The 17,287-nt window shown below is 40.3% G+C and overlaps 1 protein-coding gene and 1 non-coding gene across 2 annotated transcripts; one reads left to right on the top strand and one right to left on the bottom strand.

Moving 5' to 3' along the window:
• Positions 1-363: 363 nt before the first annotated feature.
• trnae-uuc (transfer RNA glutamic acid (anticodon UUC)) lies at positions 364-435 on the top strand. The gene has a single exon. It is a non-coding gene; the product is annotated as a tRNA-Glu (tRNA).
• A 2,305-nt stretch (positions 436-2,740) lies between these two features.
• Positions 2,741-8,175, bottom strand: sall1b (spalt-like transcription factor 1b). Its single transcript, XM_071904715.2, has 4 exons — positions 8,106-8,175; positions 4,501-6,785; positions 3,451-4,020; positions 2,741-3,178 (listed from the first exon to the last, which is right to left on the bottom strand). Exons 1-4 carry the CDS (start codon positions 8,173-8,175, stop codon positions 2,741-2,743), a joined length of 3,363 nt encoding a protein of 1,120 aa, XP_071760816.2.
• Positions 8,176-17,287: the final 9,112 nt, after the last annotated feature.

Genomic DNA, 17,287 nt, shown 5'->3' with positions numbered 1-17,287 from the left:
CTATGTGATAAAGACCTCTATATAAATTGTAGCATATGCACGCACACATGCATGCATACACACACACACACACACACACACACACGCGTGCACACACACACACACACACACACACACACATTTCTTGGAAGTGGAAGACGACGGCTGAAGGGAAGATTCAGCAAGTAAAGGGAATCTTCAGTGTTGTTACTGCTACTGATCACTAATCAAGCCCCGTTAAGATATTCACAAAAACTTGACAACAAAATTTGTGTTTCCTGGAAATTGGCACCAGCCACCTGTTAGCATACTAATGCAAATCAATGGGATATGACACTAATTACATACAATTGTATAGCTGTGGTTAGGATGGGCAGCAGTAACTCCCATATGGTCTAGCGGTCAGGATTCCTGGTTTTCACCCAGGTGGCCCGGGTTCAACTCCCGGTATGGGAAGGATGGTTTTGGCACCAGGGTAGTGTAGGGCGGCTGCCCTGTGTTCAGCCCTGTTCTAATGAGCATCCACCCTGCTGAAGTGTGCTTGAGGGAGACACTGAACCCTCTAACAGGCTATAGGGTGCTGAACCTGACCTCCGACCTCCTGTGGAGGGGGCAAGAGAAATCCTAAGTATTAGAACTGCTTTAGAGGGCTTGCATGTGCTTCTTGAGACAAATTGTTTCATTCCTCATTGACCTCCACTAGCATTGCTAAAAATGCTAACATGATACTGATGCCAATTTCTCAAAAACAAAAATGCTGCCATTAAAACTTTTTGAATGTCCCTTGATCAGCTGTCAGTAGGGAAGGCTCCTAAAAATCCTGAACTTTCCCTGTCAGGCTGTGTAATTTATTATGATTTTGTGGGCTTTTCACTCTAACCAAAACGTAGGTTTGCTTATTGAGATATTGGAAGAAACATTTGTAAGGATTGTTAGCAATTTATTACCAATGCCCATGCAAGTCACTGATGCTGAAAGCCATTTCTAAGGAAAATGTGAATTCACTCTTTTGAATGTATGATCACTGACACATGATGGCTGTCACTGACACAACTGGCTAGTAACTTATCGCTGTTGTTGGATGGAAAATATGCAAAAAGGTTATTAGGAATGAAGAAAAGAAGGACTGATATATAACTGATATAATGGTTATATATTTTTGAAATTTTGCAAAGGACTTGAAGGGCCCAGGGGTCATGAAACTCACTAAATACATAAAAGACAAAGTAACCTTCAATTCAAGTTTGAAAAAGAAAAAACATCTATGTGGTTTTCCATAATAGCACAGATACGGTCACACCAGGGTGATTTTAGCCATTTGATTCTGCGTACAAACGGCAGGCTGGTCTAGTGGTTAGAGAGGCTGTCCTTCACCCAGAGGACCTCGGTTCAATTCTCTGTGTCGGCAAGCGTCAGCGCCCGCCCTGCTGAAGTGTCCCTGAGCAAAACACTGAATCCCTACCAGCTCCAAAGCTGCTGTTTCTGTTCTTTGTTGTTGAAGGCGGCAGCAGAAACAGATTCTCCCTAAGGGGATCACTAAAATATCACATTACTGTAATACCAATATCTCAGCAAGGCTTGTGGATGGACTGAAAGGCTCTCCTGTTCATGAATCAGACTTTTAAAAGAATTATTACTTTAATAAATGTTTATGTTCCACAGGGAGCCAGTAACAGTAATCCTACCTGCAACAATACACACTGATATCTTATATGTATAACAACAGGTGACATCATGTTTGACAATGGAATGAGAAGTATCAATGTCTTATTTTAGTTGAGCAAATCCATTTAAGATGTTTAAGATGATTAACAGAACCACAGAATCCCAAAGCAGTTCAGAAATATGACTAGTATAAACTGTAAGAAGGTTAAATCTCTATTCTAGATAACTTGGAGACTGCCTGTTTGATTTTAAATATTTAACTGGCAATTACACTTATCTGGATATTGGACATGATCAAATTTGACTCTTCCAATTTTAGAACTGCAATATGCAACTTTTTGACAAGTAACAATAAATAATAGGATATGTTATACATTATTGTTTTGGGGAGTATACCATCTGTTGTGGGCGTGTCCTGTGGGCGTGGCCAGTGGTTTGCAGGGTTCTGGCTATCAAGCACAGGGAAAGTCATAGCAGCAACAATGGAGGAAAGCAGTAAGAAATGAAAGAACAGCAAAGCTAAACGTGTGACAGACACGACTCAAAAACACAGTGAACATTGGCTTATAGTGGTCCAAATAAAAATGGCACTAGTGGTGACATTGCCTTCTTGTGACTGGTGTCACTGATTGACATTCTATGTAGCCAATGAAAATATGAGAGCAGGAGCCTCAGGATAGATGCTGTTTCAAGGTAGACAGCTCGTCAAGTGTTGGGGAGGGAACTTGACCAGCTGAATGGAAGAAGGGCGGGATCAATAATATACTTGGCTACCTCAAGGCGAAAAGTTGCATGTTGTAGTTTTAATTGTAGTCAGTTGTGGACAACTACCATCTCAATGCCCTTGAACAAGACCCTTAACCCCAGTTGTGCCAGTAGAGCTGCTCAGTGGCCAACAGTAGAAGACTGTGGTTGTACTGGGCAGTTGTCAGCTGTGAATGTACAGAAAGTAACTGTGTAAAATTGATGGTGTACAAAGACTGTGTGCTTAGCAAAACCCTTCCTTGGATATATTAATGTTAATATATATTTACCTGCTCAACATAACATTCAAATTTCCAACTAGCTTTCTATCCCTTAATAAGTTAGTAGTTTGTTATTTGGCAGCCATTTCCTTCCTATCTTCAATCAAACCTGTGAAGCAAAAGTGAGTCCCTTTGTCATTATTATTTTTCCCATAAATTATAAGAGGGTCACTCTGGTCTGCATGGTGTAGTTTACCAAAACCAACACCAGTGCCTTCTACAGGTGACCTCTCCTTCAGTCCTATTTGCCCTGAGAGGAAGGACATGGCCCCACTCTGAATTACAGAAATATCATTGGTCTTTATGGCCAAACCCGTGGAGAGGGGGTCTCTGCATTGAGTCCAGTGGTAAATGGATTCTCCATTGTTAGACACCATTGCTGAATTCTTCTGTGTTGGCTCACGGAGTTTCACAGGACGGCTTCCCATAACTGCCAGTGATCTGTCTACAGTCAGTCTACGGCCTCTCCTAGTGGGGGCGCTGTTCCACATGTGAGTTCCCATATGGACCTGCAAGAGAGCAATCATTAGTTTTATGGTACCATGAGTGCATTCATTTTTAGTATTGATAGCCCTGACTGGGAATGGAACCCCTAACCTGGCAGTGTTAGTGCCTTGCTCTACCTATTGAGATACACATAATGCAGTGCCATGCTCCATATTTTAAGCTAAAAAGGACCATATTTGATGTCATTTAAAACAGACGAATGTTTCATGATTTTCAAGGGTACCAAACTATAATGTCATTGTCATTATACAGTCTCTATGTATGTGAAACATACCTTTAGATTTCCTTTGGTAGTAAAAGCCCGTCCACAGACAGTGCAGGCAAATGGCCTTTCCCCGGTGTGTGTCCTCTCATGGATCTGCAGAGCACTGGAGGATGAGAAGCTCTTCCCACAAGTCTTACAGTAGTGCTGCTTAGGTGTCCGGCGAGGTGGCACAGTAGCACACACTGGGGACATGGAAACAGAGGAGCTCTGTGAACTTCCAGAAGGATCCCTGCCATTCCCAATGGAGGTGTTCAGGAAAGCATTCACCTCTGCCTTGACAAGATGTGAGGTGATGGACAACATGGAGGAGCTGGGGTTGGACACATGGTTAGGATTTGAGGGTTCAAAGAGGCGTGATGGGAGGTCCCTCATTTGATGTGTTAGCATGTGTTGCTTAAGATTCCCTTTGGTGGAAAAACCTCTGTTGCATGTTGTACAGATAAATGGTCTCTCCTTGGTATGGCTTCTATAATGGATATCCAAGGCACTTTGACAGGCAAAATTCTTCCCACATATATCACAAGTAGTGTTCTTAAAGATTCCCCTTTCACGGAGATTGTGAATCAAGCTTGGAGAATCCTTTGCGCAGTGAAATAGTTTTAGGTCAGTGGGTGCAATAGTGGATGCATTTAGTTTCAAAGTGGTTGAGTTGACCAGCGTCTGGAATGGTTCGTCAAATCTTGCAGTATTAAAATGAACTGATGCTTGGGTATTTGGAGACAGAGGCTGCTTGGGAGTTGAACTTTCAGAAATGGGGAATTCTGTAGTCCGCTGATCACTTGCAACAGGTTGTAGATTGTATGTGTGACAACATTCCTCAGTTGCTCCTTCTTGTCTCTCTGTCTTGATCCATTTGGACTGCAGCTCCCCATTTGGCCCATGGTAGCTAGTCTTCTTGTGGGCATCAAAGGGACTTTTATCAAACAGAGATGGGGACAAATGAATGGACAAGGAATTGAATCTAGACAATCCACTGTCACAAAAGCCGCCATTGTCTTCAGAAAAGTTCTTTATGTCATTTGATTTTGTTTTGTCCATGAATTTTTCATTACAATCCACTGGGTATTTCTGGCTTGTAAGGAGCACATTGGGTATCTGACCATCCATATGCATGCGGACATGTTGCTGCAAGACCACAGCATTAGTGAACTTCCTTTGGCAGATGGGGCATGAGTGCTGGACTCTCAACGGCAGTGTTGCACGGTGAACAGCTTGGTGCATCTTGAGGTTTCCCTTGGTGGTGAAGGCTCGGCCACACACTTTACACCGATAGGGGCGTTCCCCTGTATGTGTCCGGTAGTGCATCCTGAGGGCGCTCTGACAACTGAGTATGCGATGGCAGATGACACACTCATTTGGGTCCATCACCTTCTTGTCAATGTTCTCCACTAACTGCTGGAGTTTGGAGGTCTCAGAGATTTTTAATGGATGGATTCCCTCAAACGAATTAGAATTTGTGCAGGTGGATGGAATATCATTGGATACAAGATCAGTTGATTCTTCTAGCTTAGTGGTTGTCATTTTAGAGACAAAGTTCAAAGAAGGTTTAGCATCTTCATGTTTAAGACTCACAGTCACTATACTTTGTTGCCCAGTCTCTGCTGAGTCGGAGGTCTTTGCAGGTTTTGCTGTTGAACCAAAGTTAAGTACACCTTGAGTACGAGGGATGGATATTGAGATAGCTTGCTCCTCTTTCTTGATGAGAGAACACAGTTTGGTTGAGCCCAACTGTAGCAATGAACCAGAGGTAGTCATTGTAGTTGGGGACTGTTTGCTATCAAGCCAGCATGTGATTGGTTTCTCTGGTGGCATGGACATACCGTACGGAATCCCAGTACTGGTTGGGATATTGTCCAGGTGCTCTGGAACAGGATAAGGATTCATCTGGATGTGCGGATACCTCTCTTTGTGCCTCTGAAAGTGTACCTTCAAATTGCCACGGGTGGAGAACCTATTTCCACAAATGTTGCACTTGTATGGCCTTTCTCCAGTGTGTGATCGCAAATGGATTTGCAAGGCACTGTCGCTCCCAAATACTTTGGCACAAAATCTACATTTATGTTTGAAGAAAGAGTCTTTTGAAGTGGTCTTTGGTTCAGAAACGGTCAGATTGGTTGTCGTGCATTTCCTCTGTTGGGCCAATGCTGCCAAGGCATCCAGATCTTCCACAATTGCACCGATGTTTGGTATAGAATTAGAAATCATGTGCTGACTGGTAGATGGTGGTTGAGTTAAGTGAGAGCTCTCTGAAGTCTTGTTGATAAAGCTGTCACTGCTAAATGCCAAAGAGGACACCTTGGTTGGGGGCAAGAAATTGAGTTTGGAGCGGGAGGAACCATAATGCATGTACTGGTTTTTGGAAAAATGCTTGCGAACTGCAGAAGTCATTAGCTTACCAACAGTTTGTAACGACTCTGAGCTAGACAGTGCATCTCTGCTGCCAGGATGATTTTGCTGTAGCTGCTCTGTCTCTTTGAATTGCTTGAAGTCACTCATGTTAGCAGACTGAGTAGCTAGGCATTGGGCTATACCAGCAGCTGCAGCTAGTTGCTGAGACAGATGAGCACTGAGAGCTTTGAGCTGATTGGCAGATTTTGAAGGTGAGAGTTCCTGAGTGCAGATTACAGGGGTCTCTGATATCTCCATTTTCTTAGAGGCAAACAGCAGAACCTGGTGACGGATCTGATCAATTAGCTGTAGCTGCTGGATCTGCTGTATTTGCAGAGCCAGGAGCTGCTGCAGCAGAGACGAGATGGCAATCTTACTGTTTTGGCCGCGACAGATGTCCGGGTGAGTCTGCTGTGAAAACTGGGCCACGGCCACTTTGGTGCTCTCAAGATTTTCAATGATGACATTGCTGTTCGTCCATGAGAATTCTCCTTGCTCAGCTGAACTGCCAGGTTGAGGTAATGATGCTGGGAGAACTGAGGTACAAAAGACGGTGTCAGTCTTGTGTTTAGTGCCACTGCTGCCCTGGCTACTGCTGGTGCTACCCGGACTATCTACACTGCTGTGGTCACTTTTGCTGCTAAAACAATTCATGAACTCTACACTCTCCTTGGATTTGTCTTGTGATGGAGCGTTGCAGTATTCCATCTCAAAGATATTAACTGTTTCACCCGGCTCCCCTGCTGGGCTGGCTAGTAATAAGGCTGCAGGGAAAGTTTTGCCGTAGGACAGCAGATCCTCGTTTTCATTCACAATCAGAACTGGTGGATTTAGAGAGCAATCCCTTTGATGTTGTTCCAGCTCTGATAGCACACTAAACTCAGCACAGCATTGGCTGCAGACATGAGCACAGGGATCCATTGTAGGGGGAGTCTCCAAACTGACACGGGCGTCATCTGAAACAGATAAACAAGAATGAAATGATTATTGACTTAAAATATTGCCATGTTGTAAATGAATCACTGGAGTGTTTTCATAACACACAAGAGGCTTCTATATAGGAAAAACTGATGTGCGGAGTGAAAAGAATGAGTGAAACAATCTCTTCAGTTCCATGAATTTCCCTCCTTCTTTTTCTTTCTTTTTTGAGATCATGTTTGGACATTTTTGCCTATATTAGACAGATCAAAGTGAGAAAGACAGGACAGATTGGGAGAGAGAGGGGGATGACATGCAATAAAGGGCTGGGCTGGATTTGGTTCAGCTTACATGATCGCTCCTTAGACCACCAGGACGCCCCAAATCCCATGAATTTCTTAAAATTAGGTTACAATTTATAAATTGTCAACTCGACCACTTTTCCCCCAAGGCACACCTGTAAAACCTGAGATTTTCATCTATTACTAAGATATTGTTCTATTTCCACAAGAGTGTCCTAATCCTTCCATCCATCCTAATCCATCCTATCTAATTTATATAAAACTATTAAACTCTTGTCTGTTCAGAGCTTATTGTAAATGCTTGACCAATAACAAATCAGAATATTTCAATTTAAGATTAGACTGAAAGCCATGCAACATCATAACTAATTTCTCACCTGAGTGAACTCTGCCAATTACCAAAATGTTTTATAATGCAAACGTTTTAATTAAGAATGGTAATCGTAATGGTTATAAAAGTAGCCTAGACGTAATATATAAATATTTCAGTTTTATTGGTCAGTTTTAATTCAACAGATTTAACCCCCTTACAGAAAAAGACCTATAGTAATCCTTTAATAGATCATAGAAGGATACTATATAAATATCACAGCAACACTAGAAGTTTCAACTGGAATATTATAGTGATATCATAGGAGATAAAAAATACCATAAAGTAACATGAGATCATTATAAACCTACAGTACAGAGTACAGACACACTAGAAGTCTCTATGGGAATATTATAGGAATATTATAGGGATACCATAGGAATATTATAGGAATATTATAGTGATATCATCTATTATAGTGATACTATAGGATATACAAAAAAATACCATAAAGTAACATAAGGTCACTGTATCCGACTATTAAGTACAATAGACACACTATAAAACTATGGGAATATTATAGGAATAATAAAGCATTTTTCGTTAGCTCCATTCAAAACAATAGTTTCCAACTTCAGATGAAATAAAATATCGGCACTCTAAGAACTGCATGGCTATAAACTCCACAGAATGTTTTGTTAATGACGATAAATAAGTTTCTGTATTAAAATAACTATATAACTTACCCATGTATTCCATAAGAGACAAATCATTGGACTGGACGTGCTGCGGTTTGGTTTGTTTCCTGCGCGACATGTTTCCAACTCCCACACATCAGTATGGAGAGAGAGAGACAGTGAGAGAGAGAGAGAGAGAGAGGAGAGAGAGAGAGAGAGAGAGAGAGAGAGAGAGAGAGAGAGAGAGAGAGAGAGAGATCTCTCCGTCGTCCACTCGTCGAGCTTAATTCAGCTCTGTAGGAATGTAATTTTATAGGAATACAATGGGAGATTAAAAAAAAAATTCCTTTAAGTAGCATAAGGTTACTATAAACCATACTTTACACACTGTAAGTCTCTACAGGAACATTTTGAAAATTTTAGTAATACCAAAAGAAATAATTAATATAAAATATGGAAAAGAAAAGATTCAACACTTGATATGTTCTTTTCTTTTAAAATTTGCAGTTTTATTTTCATTCAACAGACCAGTCCACACATTCATTCTGCTGCTGTTTTTATGAACTTGAGTGTAGAAAATATTTAAATATTTTTCATACACACACACACACACACACACACACACACAGACCCACACCCTACCCCATCCTCATATATCTAGCCTACATATCTACATATATCCCCACTCAATCGTTCACACCCAACACACACACAAACACACTTACGGGTGAACACATGTATGTACATATACGCATGTCAATGTGGGTATAAAAAAAAAGAAGAAAAAAAGTAAAGTAAAAAAGAATAAGAGGTAAAGTTTATGGTATGCATTTTTGTGATGTTTTGTGGGTGTCAGATATCCATATGCTCTGGATAAAAGCAGCAGTTAATGCCTAAAATGTAGATGTAGATGTTCACTGAGGGAAGTGATAATCCTGGATGTGATGCTATTCATTTTAAACCTTTATTTTCAAATGTCTTTAGACCTGAAGGTCCCCGGTTCAAATCCCCAGACCAGCAAGCAAAACATGGGCCAGGGAAGTGAGTGTGTAACGCTCTGCCCTCTCACAACATCAGTAGAAACTGGCGGACCGGGCAGCTGTGAATGTGTGTGACTGTGAATATGAAGCAGGGTGGAGCTGAACAAGAGCAGCTGACAGTCCCTGGATAAATTAAAGGGGAAATAAGTTCAATTTTGACTGTCCCATAGCACAAACAGACCGTAATATATGTGTGGGGGGTTGATAGGGTTGTTATGACTCAACAGTTACTTGATCAGGTGCTGACATTTCTGAACTTCAAAACTCTTGAGAAGGATGAGAAAACTGCTTCTGGTCCTACAGAGGTTACGGATGACTTAATACCCCTTTAGGATGAAGAACAATCAAAAAACCCTTTAAAATTAAATAGCAATAATATTCATTATCATTGAGACAGAGGCAGCAAGAACTGAGTTTGAGTCTGGAAAGTCGTCGGTTTGAATCCCAGCTGGGAATTTTTTTTATTTTTATTTATTTTATTTCATTTGCACACACATAAAACTGCATAAAATCCAGATAATTAAAAAAAAAAAAAAAAGATGTGACAGGAGAGGTCAAGAAGACACAGGCTTATACAACGGACCTCCCCTCAACTTAAGGAGAAAAACAAACTAACAAAAAAGAAAAAAAAAAAAAAAAAAGAAAAAACTAAGCTAACATAATTTAGAAAAATGCAACAAAAAATAAATGACAACAAAAAGCACACAAACTGAGCAGAAAAATTAACCAATCAGTAGACAACAGTCCAATAAAAACAAAGAAATACATGAAAAACAATACGGGGAAGAAAAAGAGAAAGAGAAAAAAAAAATAAATAAAATTAAAAAAATTTAAAAAAAAAAAAATATATATATACACGTCAAAAAATTAATTCTATCGGGGGGGAACCGAACAGGTAACACACAACAACACTGTGGGAACCCCCCCCCCCCCCCCTCCTGCAAATCCTCCCCAAGGCTGCTGCTTAGTCAACATGCCCGGTTCAATAGGGGTTAAAAAAAACAGCAGCATCTGATAGGCTTAATTTAATATTTCAATGTTTAACATGCAGATGCTCAGTAAAAGATCCGCAGCATTGTTCGCCCACGCAGCGTTCAGGTGACCTGACTGGGCAGGAATTCGCCTCCACACCTTCTGTGAAGTTCTGTGAACGCCACAATTACTGTCCAGCAGACCCATTGATTCATGGCTGATTCATTTTCAGGGCTCTAACACACAACACATCTGTCTGGCTGTCCTCTCTCTCAGGTAGAAAGGGGGCGGGGCCAGCAGAGTGGCATCCAGGTGTACCGCCCGACTGCCCGGGAAAAAAGGTACAAAGGGTAAAAGGTGAAAGAGGAGCTGTACAGGTATGGCGTTGGGGCTGCAGCCTCAGCGACAAAAGGTACAACTCTGAACCTTTCCTTCCCCTGAGAGTGCACATCCTATGACTCACCCCCCCCCCCCCCCCCCACACACACACACACACACACACACACACACCCGCACCTCCCCGGCTGTCATTAGATATGAAACAAACATCCCAGGCCCCGGGGCCCTTAGTAACAGACTGAAGGGGCCAAAACGACGCGGTTGAGTCGTGTCAACAGCAACGCCCGGCCCTTCAGTGGACTTCCTCCGCTTCCTGTGACACCAACTTCAAATATAGCCTACTGTAAGAGTGTATGAATCACCTAAAAAGTCTCTCTCCCAAAATGCACCACTGTGCTGTAGTTTGAAAACAGAAGTGGAAGAAATATGCATCATTAAAAACAACAAAACGTTGCATTTGCATTTCACGCATTTAGAGTCAAAAAGACACCGACAAGAACTCACACCCTGATAAAAAAAAAAGGAAGAAATCCAAATGAGGCCAAAAAAAAAAATGTGATTGAGCATTTGCAATAAGGGTCGCGAAACTACCTGATGAAATACGAGTCGCCAACTCTCTATCTTCTTTTAAGACATAACTAAAAAACATTTTTTATAGCTGCTATACAAATAAAGTTTATTATTGTTATTATTTTTACATAAGGTGCAAAAGTGTCAAAAAGTGCAACAACTAAAAAAGTGCACATTGCAAATTTTGACACTTTTACACCTTATGTAAATAATAATGTCAGTCTGATTTTTGCATCAGTTGGCCTCTTCTGGATTTCTTCTTTATCAGTTTGTGATTCATTTCATGGCTGATTGTTGAGCTCAGACACCCGAGACGAACCTCCTCAACCACAGGACTTCTCCTCACAGCATAACGTCTCTCACCTGCTCTACTTGGCACTTAAGAGTTGAAACTGAGACAGCCATGCATATTTCAATAGCATCAGAGTTTAGCATTTTACATTTACGTTTCAGGCATTGAGCTGCACTATTCAGAATGACTCACAACGTTTGCAACCGTAGAATGAACTTCTCTCCTAGACCGCCAACATCGCAACCGACCAATAGTAAGCAGCGCACAGGTCACATAGCACCCAGACAGCAGATGTGACAAAACCTGTCTGCTGTATTTATTATGATGATTCTCCATGGAGAAGTCGAGTGTGGAGTCAACTGTCTGTGTTGAGTCTATTGTTTGAAAGTTGCCCCCCTCCCCCCCCCCCCCCTCCCCGACAGATGAGTAATGCAGGACAATTATATGCTTAACAGAAAATATATTGAGTCACTGCTGTTAGCTTGCTTCTTTGGCAACAACACAGCTGACCGTCAGAAAGGCGGCGAGTTTAACATTTACACTCCTGACCTGACAAAAGTGATGGGATTAAAACATTTGGCTCTGGGATGGTTGTGATGTTTTTTTTGTTTTTTTTAAAGATTTTAATAATATCTGCCTCAGGCCTGCAGCTGTAGCACTGAAGCTTCAGATGTTGCCTGTGGGTAGAACTAGACAACAACACAGTGACAAAAGGAGATATAAGCACACAAAACTGAAAAGTAATTTTCCCAAATCCCTGCATCTAACTTCTCTGAATGAATGAATGGATGAATGAATGAATGAATGAATGAATGGATGAATTAAAGAAAGTAAGTTCAAGTAAGTAAGTAAGGAAGTTCACAGTCTCCATTGGTAATCATATCTCATCGTGTGCTACCCTAACTTGTGGGGTACCCCAGGGATCAATTCTGGGGCCCCATTTCATTTTCATTGTATACGCTCCCCCTGGGGCAAGTTGCATTTTCTATCACTGCTAGGCTGATGATATACAGCTGTACATGACCCTACAGAGAAATGAAACGTTTTTCTTTACCTTCCGCTTGATCCGGTCTGTGTGTAACTTCCTGCAACAACAACTCAACTCTCGCGAGACTTGAGCGAGACTTGGTTACACACAGACCGGATCAAGCGAAAGGTAAAGAAAAACGTTTCATTTCTCTGTAGGGTCCTTTCCATAATGTTGTCAGACACTTATAATAACAATCTGAGCCTGTCAGCGGCAAAAACAAGAACTTTTAGTGGACGTACATTGACGGTGCGATTTGCCCCGTCGGATTACATTGCAGCTCGTTTCGCGGCTGCCGGCTGAAGCGATCTCGCTCAATACTGGACCAATTTCAAAAATTGTTGTCGCCTTTAGTCACAAAAAGATGGGAAAATAGGGTCCAGGTTGAAAAATACCGAAGTTACCCTTTAAGCCCAATGACCTTGGCAAACTAACCATATTGCACGAATGTCTGGCCGCTATAAAAGATTAGATGGCTCTCAAGTTCCTCCGGTTAAACTCTGGCAAAATGGAGATTCTTGTCCTAGGCCCTGATCACAAGACTGGCCCGATTAGCCAAAGCCTCAGTCCTCTGACTCCTTATATTAAGTGGGCATCCAAAAACCTGGGTGTCATTTTTGACCCACATTTTAAATTCAATATATATGTGAAATCATTGGTTCAGACGTGTTTTGTTCAACTGAGAAACATTACAAAAATATGCTCTTTTGTGTCCTTCCATGATATAGAAACCTAACAGCTTCAGCCGAGCCACTATCACTGGTTTACAGCTAGTTCAAAATGCAGCTGTGAGGTTATTGATGAAGACATATCGTAGATCTCGTATCAGTCCAGTACTTGCCTGTCTGCGCTGGCTTCCTTGTAAATATAGAATTGACTTTAAGTTTCTTTTAATCACCCACAAAGCTTTCCATGGTTTTGCTCCTAGGTACATCTGGTCCTCCGATCAAGACCGTTCCTCGGTCCAAACTTAAATCCACAGGAGACTGCGCCTTTGCCATAATGGCACCAAACTCTGGAATAATCTTCCTCCTACTGTTAGAGTTTAAGTTAAAGTTTTAAACAACTCACCTTTTTTTCCATTTATTTTATTGTTTTTATCATCTCTGTTTACCTTCTTTCTCTATATATTATGTTTGTTTGCTTTGGTGTTCTTTTTATATTGGTTTTTTTTTATCAAATTGTTGTCGCTCATTTACATTATGATCATGCCATTATGCTTAAATTGCTGTCACTTTTTGTCAAGCACTTTGTAACCCTTGGTTTCAAAAGGTGCAATATACATCAATCTTTCTTACTTAGCTACTTACACACCTTTACACACATTGCTCTCAATGGCCCTCCCTGAATAAATAAAGGTTTACATACATACATACATACATATATACATACATACATAAAAGTGCAGAGTTGTGCTACTAAGCCCCCCCACCCCCAACAAAGTAGTAAAAACTCTCCCCTGAGGGAATTGTCTTCCTCCAGAGTGCTGATCTCACCTGGCAGCAGCAGACACATGACACCTTGATGGAGTTTCTTCTCGTTTATCAAAGAGCCAAATTGAACCGGGTTCAGAGGAACATAAACGCCTCGGCTCCTCTTAGCATAGCGGCCCGCCAAATTTACTGTTTGTCATGTTTGAGGTGTAGACGTGGAGTTTGTGGCATCGTAAATCACACCGTGGAAATAAAGAAGAGACGTTGTCACCAACTGTGGATTTTATACTGCGCTGTCAATATTTGATGGTGCATCTTAAAATCCACCATGTTTACAGCATTAAGCCTGGGACACGTGCTGCTGGAGAAACTTTTCCCCCTCTGTATGGAAACCAGGCTTTTACGATTGATAAATGACATGCTGCTCAACTCCCCAGATAGGCTTGTCAGTCCATATGCCGTGCTTTAGCTACACATATTAAACCTTCATATTTAGGGATGTGATGAGCAACAAGAAAAGCAGGAAAAAGACAAGAGAACAGTAATCTGAGTGGGAGCTGTGTTTGTCCAAGTAAACCTGGAAAAACCCTGAAAAAGCACATCTCTCCATATTATTCACACTTTATATCAAACAATTTTGTCACTTTTGTTGCTGTACCTCTTTATAAAGCAGTGCCAGAAGTTTGTGTGTGTAACAGAGTTAGTTGTGGGAGGTTTACTGCTTTCATTACTCTTCTTCACTTCCCAGATCTTCTGCTGTCAGATTCCTGTAATGCTCAGGCAGTTGTTTGTCCCGTACAACTCAAACAGCAGAGTAAGGCAGTAACACTGCCAGGGTTTGGGGTTTGAATCCCACTTTGAATCCCAGGCTGAAAATGTATCCATTCATGGTAGGGGAGAACGGGGTAAGTGGAGCCTTGTTTCTAGGCAACCATACACAAAATTGATCATATGATCATACATTTTGGAAGAGCAATTTCTTTCCCTGAATCTGTGATGGAGAGAATGAGGAGAAGCTGTTAAGAGAGGCCGATCAAAAAGTTTTACAACATAAAGTGATTTCATCATGGTAAAGAGGTCATGATTCTTGTATCCAAATGGAAGCAGATACATTTTAAGCTTTATTACATATTAGTTTAAGGCTTTATAAGGTACAATATGAGTTAATACACTGTGGGCCTGAGTTGCTGTGTGAAGAAGTTTAGCCAAATTTTTTTAAATGGTTCATACTTCTAAAACTGTTCCAGCTACACAAAATGTTTGAATTTTCATGGATGCCCAAGAACCTTGAGTATACATAGCACTGTATAAAATAAATACATTTATTTTGTTGTAGTAGCACAGAAGATAAAAAGTGGCTCATTTTACCCCGTTATCCCGTACTGCAAAGCTCTTTGGATAAAAGTGTTAATTAAATATTATGTTACCTGAGCATTAGGAAAAGTATCAACACTGGTAAAGGTAAGAGTGCAGTAAGCTGTGTGGATAACGAATTAATCCACATGGTCCAAACGTGTGTTTTTATAAACAAACATAAATGCACAGTTCACATTCAGGAGACAAATACAGGCTTTATTTCCACAAGCCTTGGTTGAACTCTGGAGTTACTTCTGCGTTACTGTAGTTAGTTACTGTAGTATAGTTACTGTAGTTAGTTACTGTAGTTAGTTACTGTAGTTAGTTACTGTAGTATAGTTACTGTAGTATAGTTACTGTAGTTAGTTACTGTAGTTAGTTACTGTAGTTAGTTACTGTAGTATAGTTACTGTAGTTATTTACTGTAGTATAGTTACTGTAGTATAGTTACTGTAGTTAGTTACTGTAGTTAGTTACTGTAGTATAGTTACTGTAGTTAGTTACTGTAGTTAGTTACTGTAGTATAGTTACTGTAGTTAGTTACTGTAGTAGTTACTGTAGTTAGTTACTGTAGTTAGTTACTGTAGTTATTTACTGTAGTATAGTTACTGTAGTTAGTTACTGTAGTTAGTTACTGTAGTATAGTTACTGTAGTTAGTTACTGTAGTTAGTTACTGTAGTTAGTTACTGTAGTATAGTTACTGTAGTTAGTTACTGTAGTTAGTTACTGTAGTATAGTTACTGTAGTTAGTTACTGTAGTTAGTTACTGTAGTATAGTTACTGTAGTATAGTTACTGTAGTTAGTTACTGTAGTTAGTTACTGTAGTTAGTTACTGTAGTTAGTTACTGTAGTATAGTTACTGTAGTTAGTTACTGTAGTATAGTTACTGTAGTTAGTTACTGTAGTATAGTTACTGTAGTATAGTTACTGTAGTTAGTTACTGTAGTTAGTTACTGTAGTATAGTTACTGTAGTATAGTTACTACAGCACCATCTAGTGGGGACAAACACCACCAGCCGACTCAGTTTACTCATTTTATTAAGCCAGGGTGGTCGTTTTACAATCAAGACAATCAAATAAAGGAATAGTTTGGTGGATTTTAACAAACAAATAGATTCAGATGATTTAGAAGTAAAAAAAGGCACTTAACTTACACCGCCCATGATAAAATAGGTTTTCTTTTCTCTTTTTACAAATATTTACACACTACTCATCATGACAAAATCGGTCAAGGTGATGGTCAACACATAACACACTGTTATGAGTTATAATGCGTGATTACAGGGACGACGTCTCTCTTGTAGAGTTACATGGATATAAAGCTACAAAGAGTTTCATTCCAAAATGAGAGATACCATTTGAAAAGGTGACAAAACTCTGACAAAATGTTTGCTCACAACTGAATATTATGAGAGCGATCAGCTATCTTGAGCCCTTGACTTAAACAACATTTAGACGATGCTATCATTTGTGTTTTTAAATGATAAACGAATAAAATCAGGGAACATAACGGATAAACAGTGTTGCCTGTGTTAACAGCTAAATGGGAAAGGGAATCAAATCATTTTTTGTTATTAGCATCATAATTAACAGAAAACACTGGGATGTCTAATGTAACTATTGTTAGAAAGTAGCTTGAAGAGAGTAGAATTCATACAACACAAAGTAGGAACATAAAATAAAGCATTAAAAGCACATTGGTGTTTTTTGCTTTGTCAAACCAAAGGCAGAAAGCCAGTGGGGTGAATGAGAACATTATGTTTCATCAACACGTTAAAAACACGTATGACACACGCATGTTGAGCGGCACAGCTTTCAACCTTCAAAACAGAGCCACGGTCGAGCGCTTCCAATGCTACTTCATCACACCTTTGCTTCAATAAGAAACTTATGGTATAAAATGCTCAATAATAAAATTCCAAAGTACATTCCTGTAAAACAGAAGATATGGATGGAATGCTGAATGCTCCATGACCCAGAAACCCACAGTGAGACGGGTTCAACCTGTTCAGAGAGGATGAAGCTCGGACACAAAGCAAGTTGAAATCATGGTGAGATATTCTGAACATCTTATAAAGTACGGCAACATAATACTAATGGTACAAGTCGATAACATGTTTGCTCTGTTTATACAGTACATAGTGCAGTAGAAATGAAAGGACAAACTGTTCGACAACTGATCACCACCATCTGATCAATAAGTTCAAACCAAAAACCAAT

The sequence above is a fragment of the Centroberyx gerrardi genome, chromosome 4 (genome assembly GCF_048128805.1).
Source record: "Centroberyx gerrardi isolate f3 chromosome 4, fCenGer3.hap1.cur.20231027, whole genome shotgun sequence".
NCBI lineage: Eukaryota > Metazoa > Chordata > Actinopteri > Beryciformes > Berycidae > Centroberyx > Centroberyx gerrardi.
This window is presented reverse-complemented; position numbering and strand designations above follow the sequence as displayed.

Bases quoted from the DNA above. Each gene is read 5' to 3' on its own strand.
- sall1b (XM_071904715.2), bottom strand. From the start codon at position 8,175: ATGTCGCGCAGGAAACAAACCAAACCGCAGCACGTCCAGTCCAATGAT. The intron at 6,786-8,105 runs GTAAGTTATATA...TATCTGTTTCAG, and splicing joins GTCTCTTATGGAATACATGG to ATGACGCCCGTGTCAGTTTG. The intron at 3,179-3,450 runs GTATGTTTCACA...GCTCTCTTGCAG, and splicing joins CTACCAAAGGAAATCTAAAG to GTCCATATGGGAACTCACAT.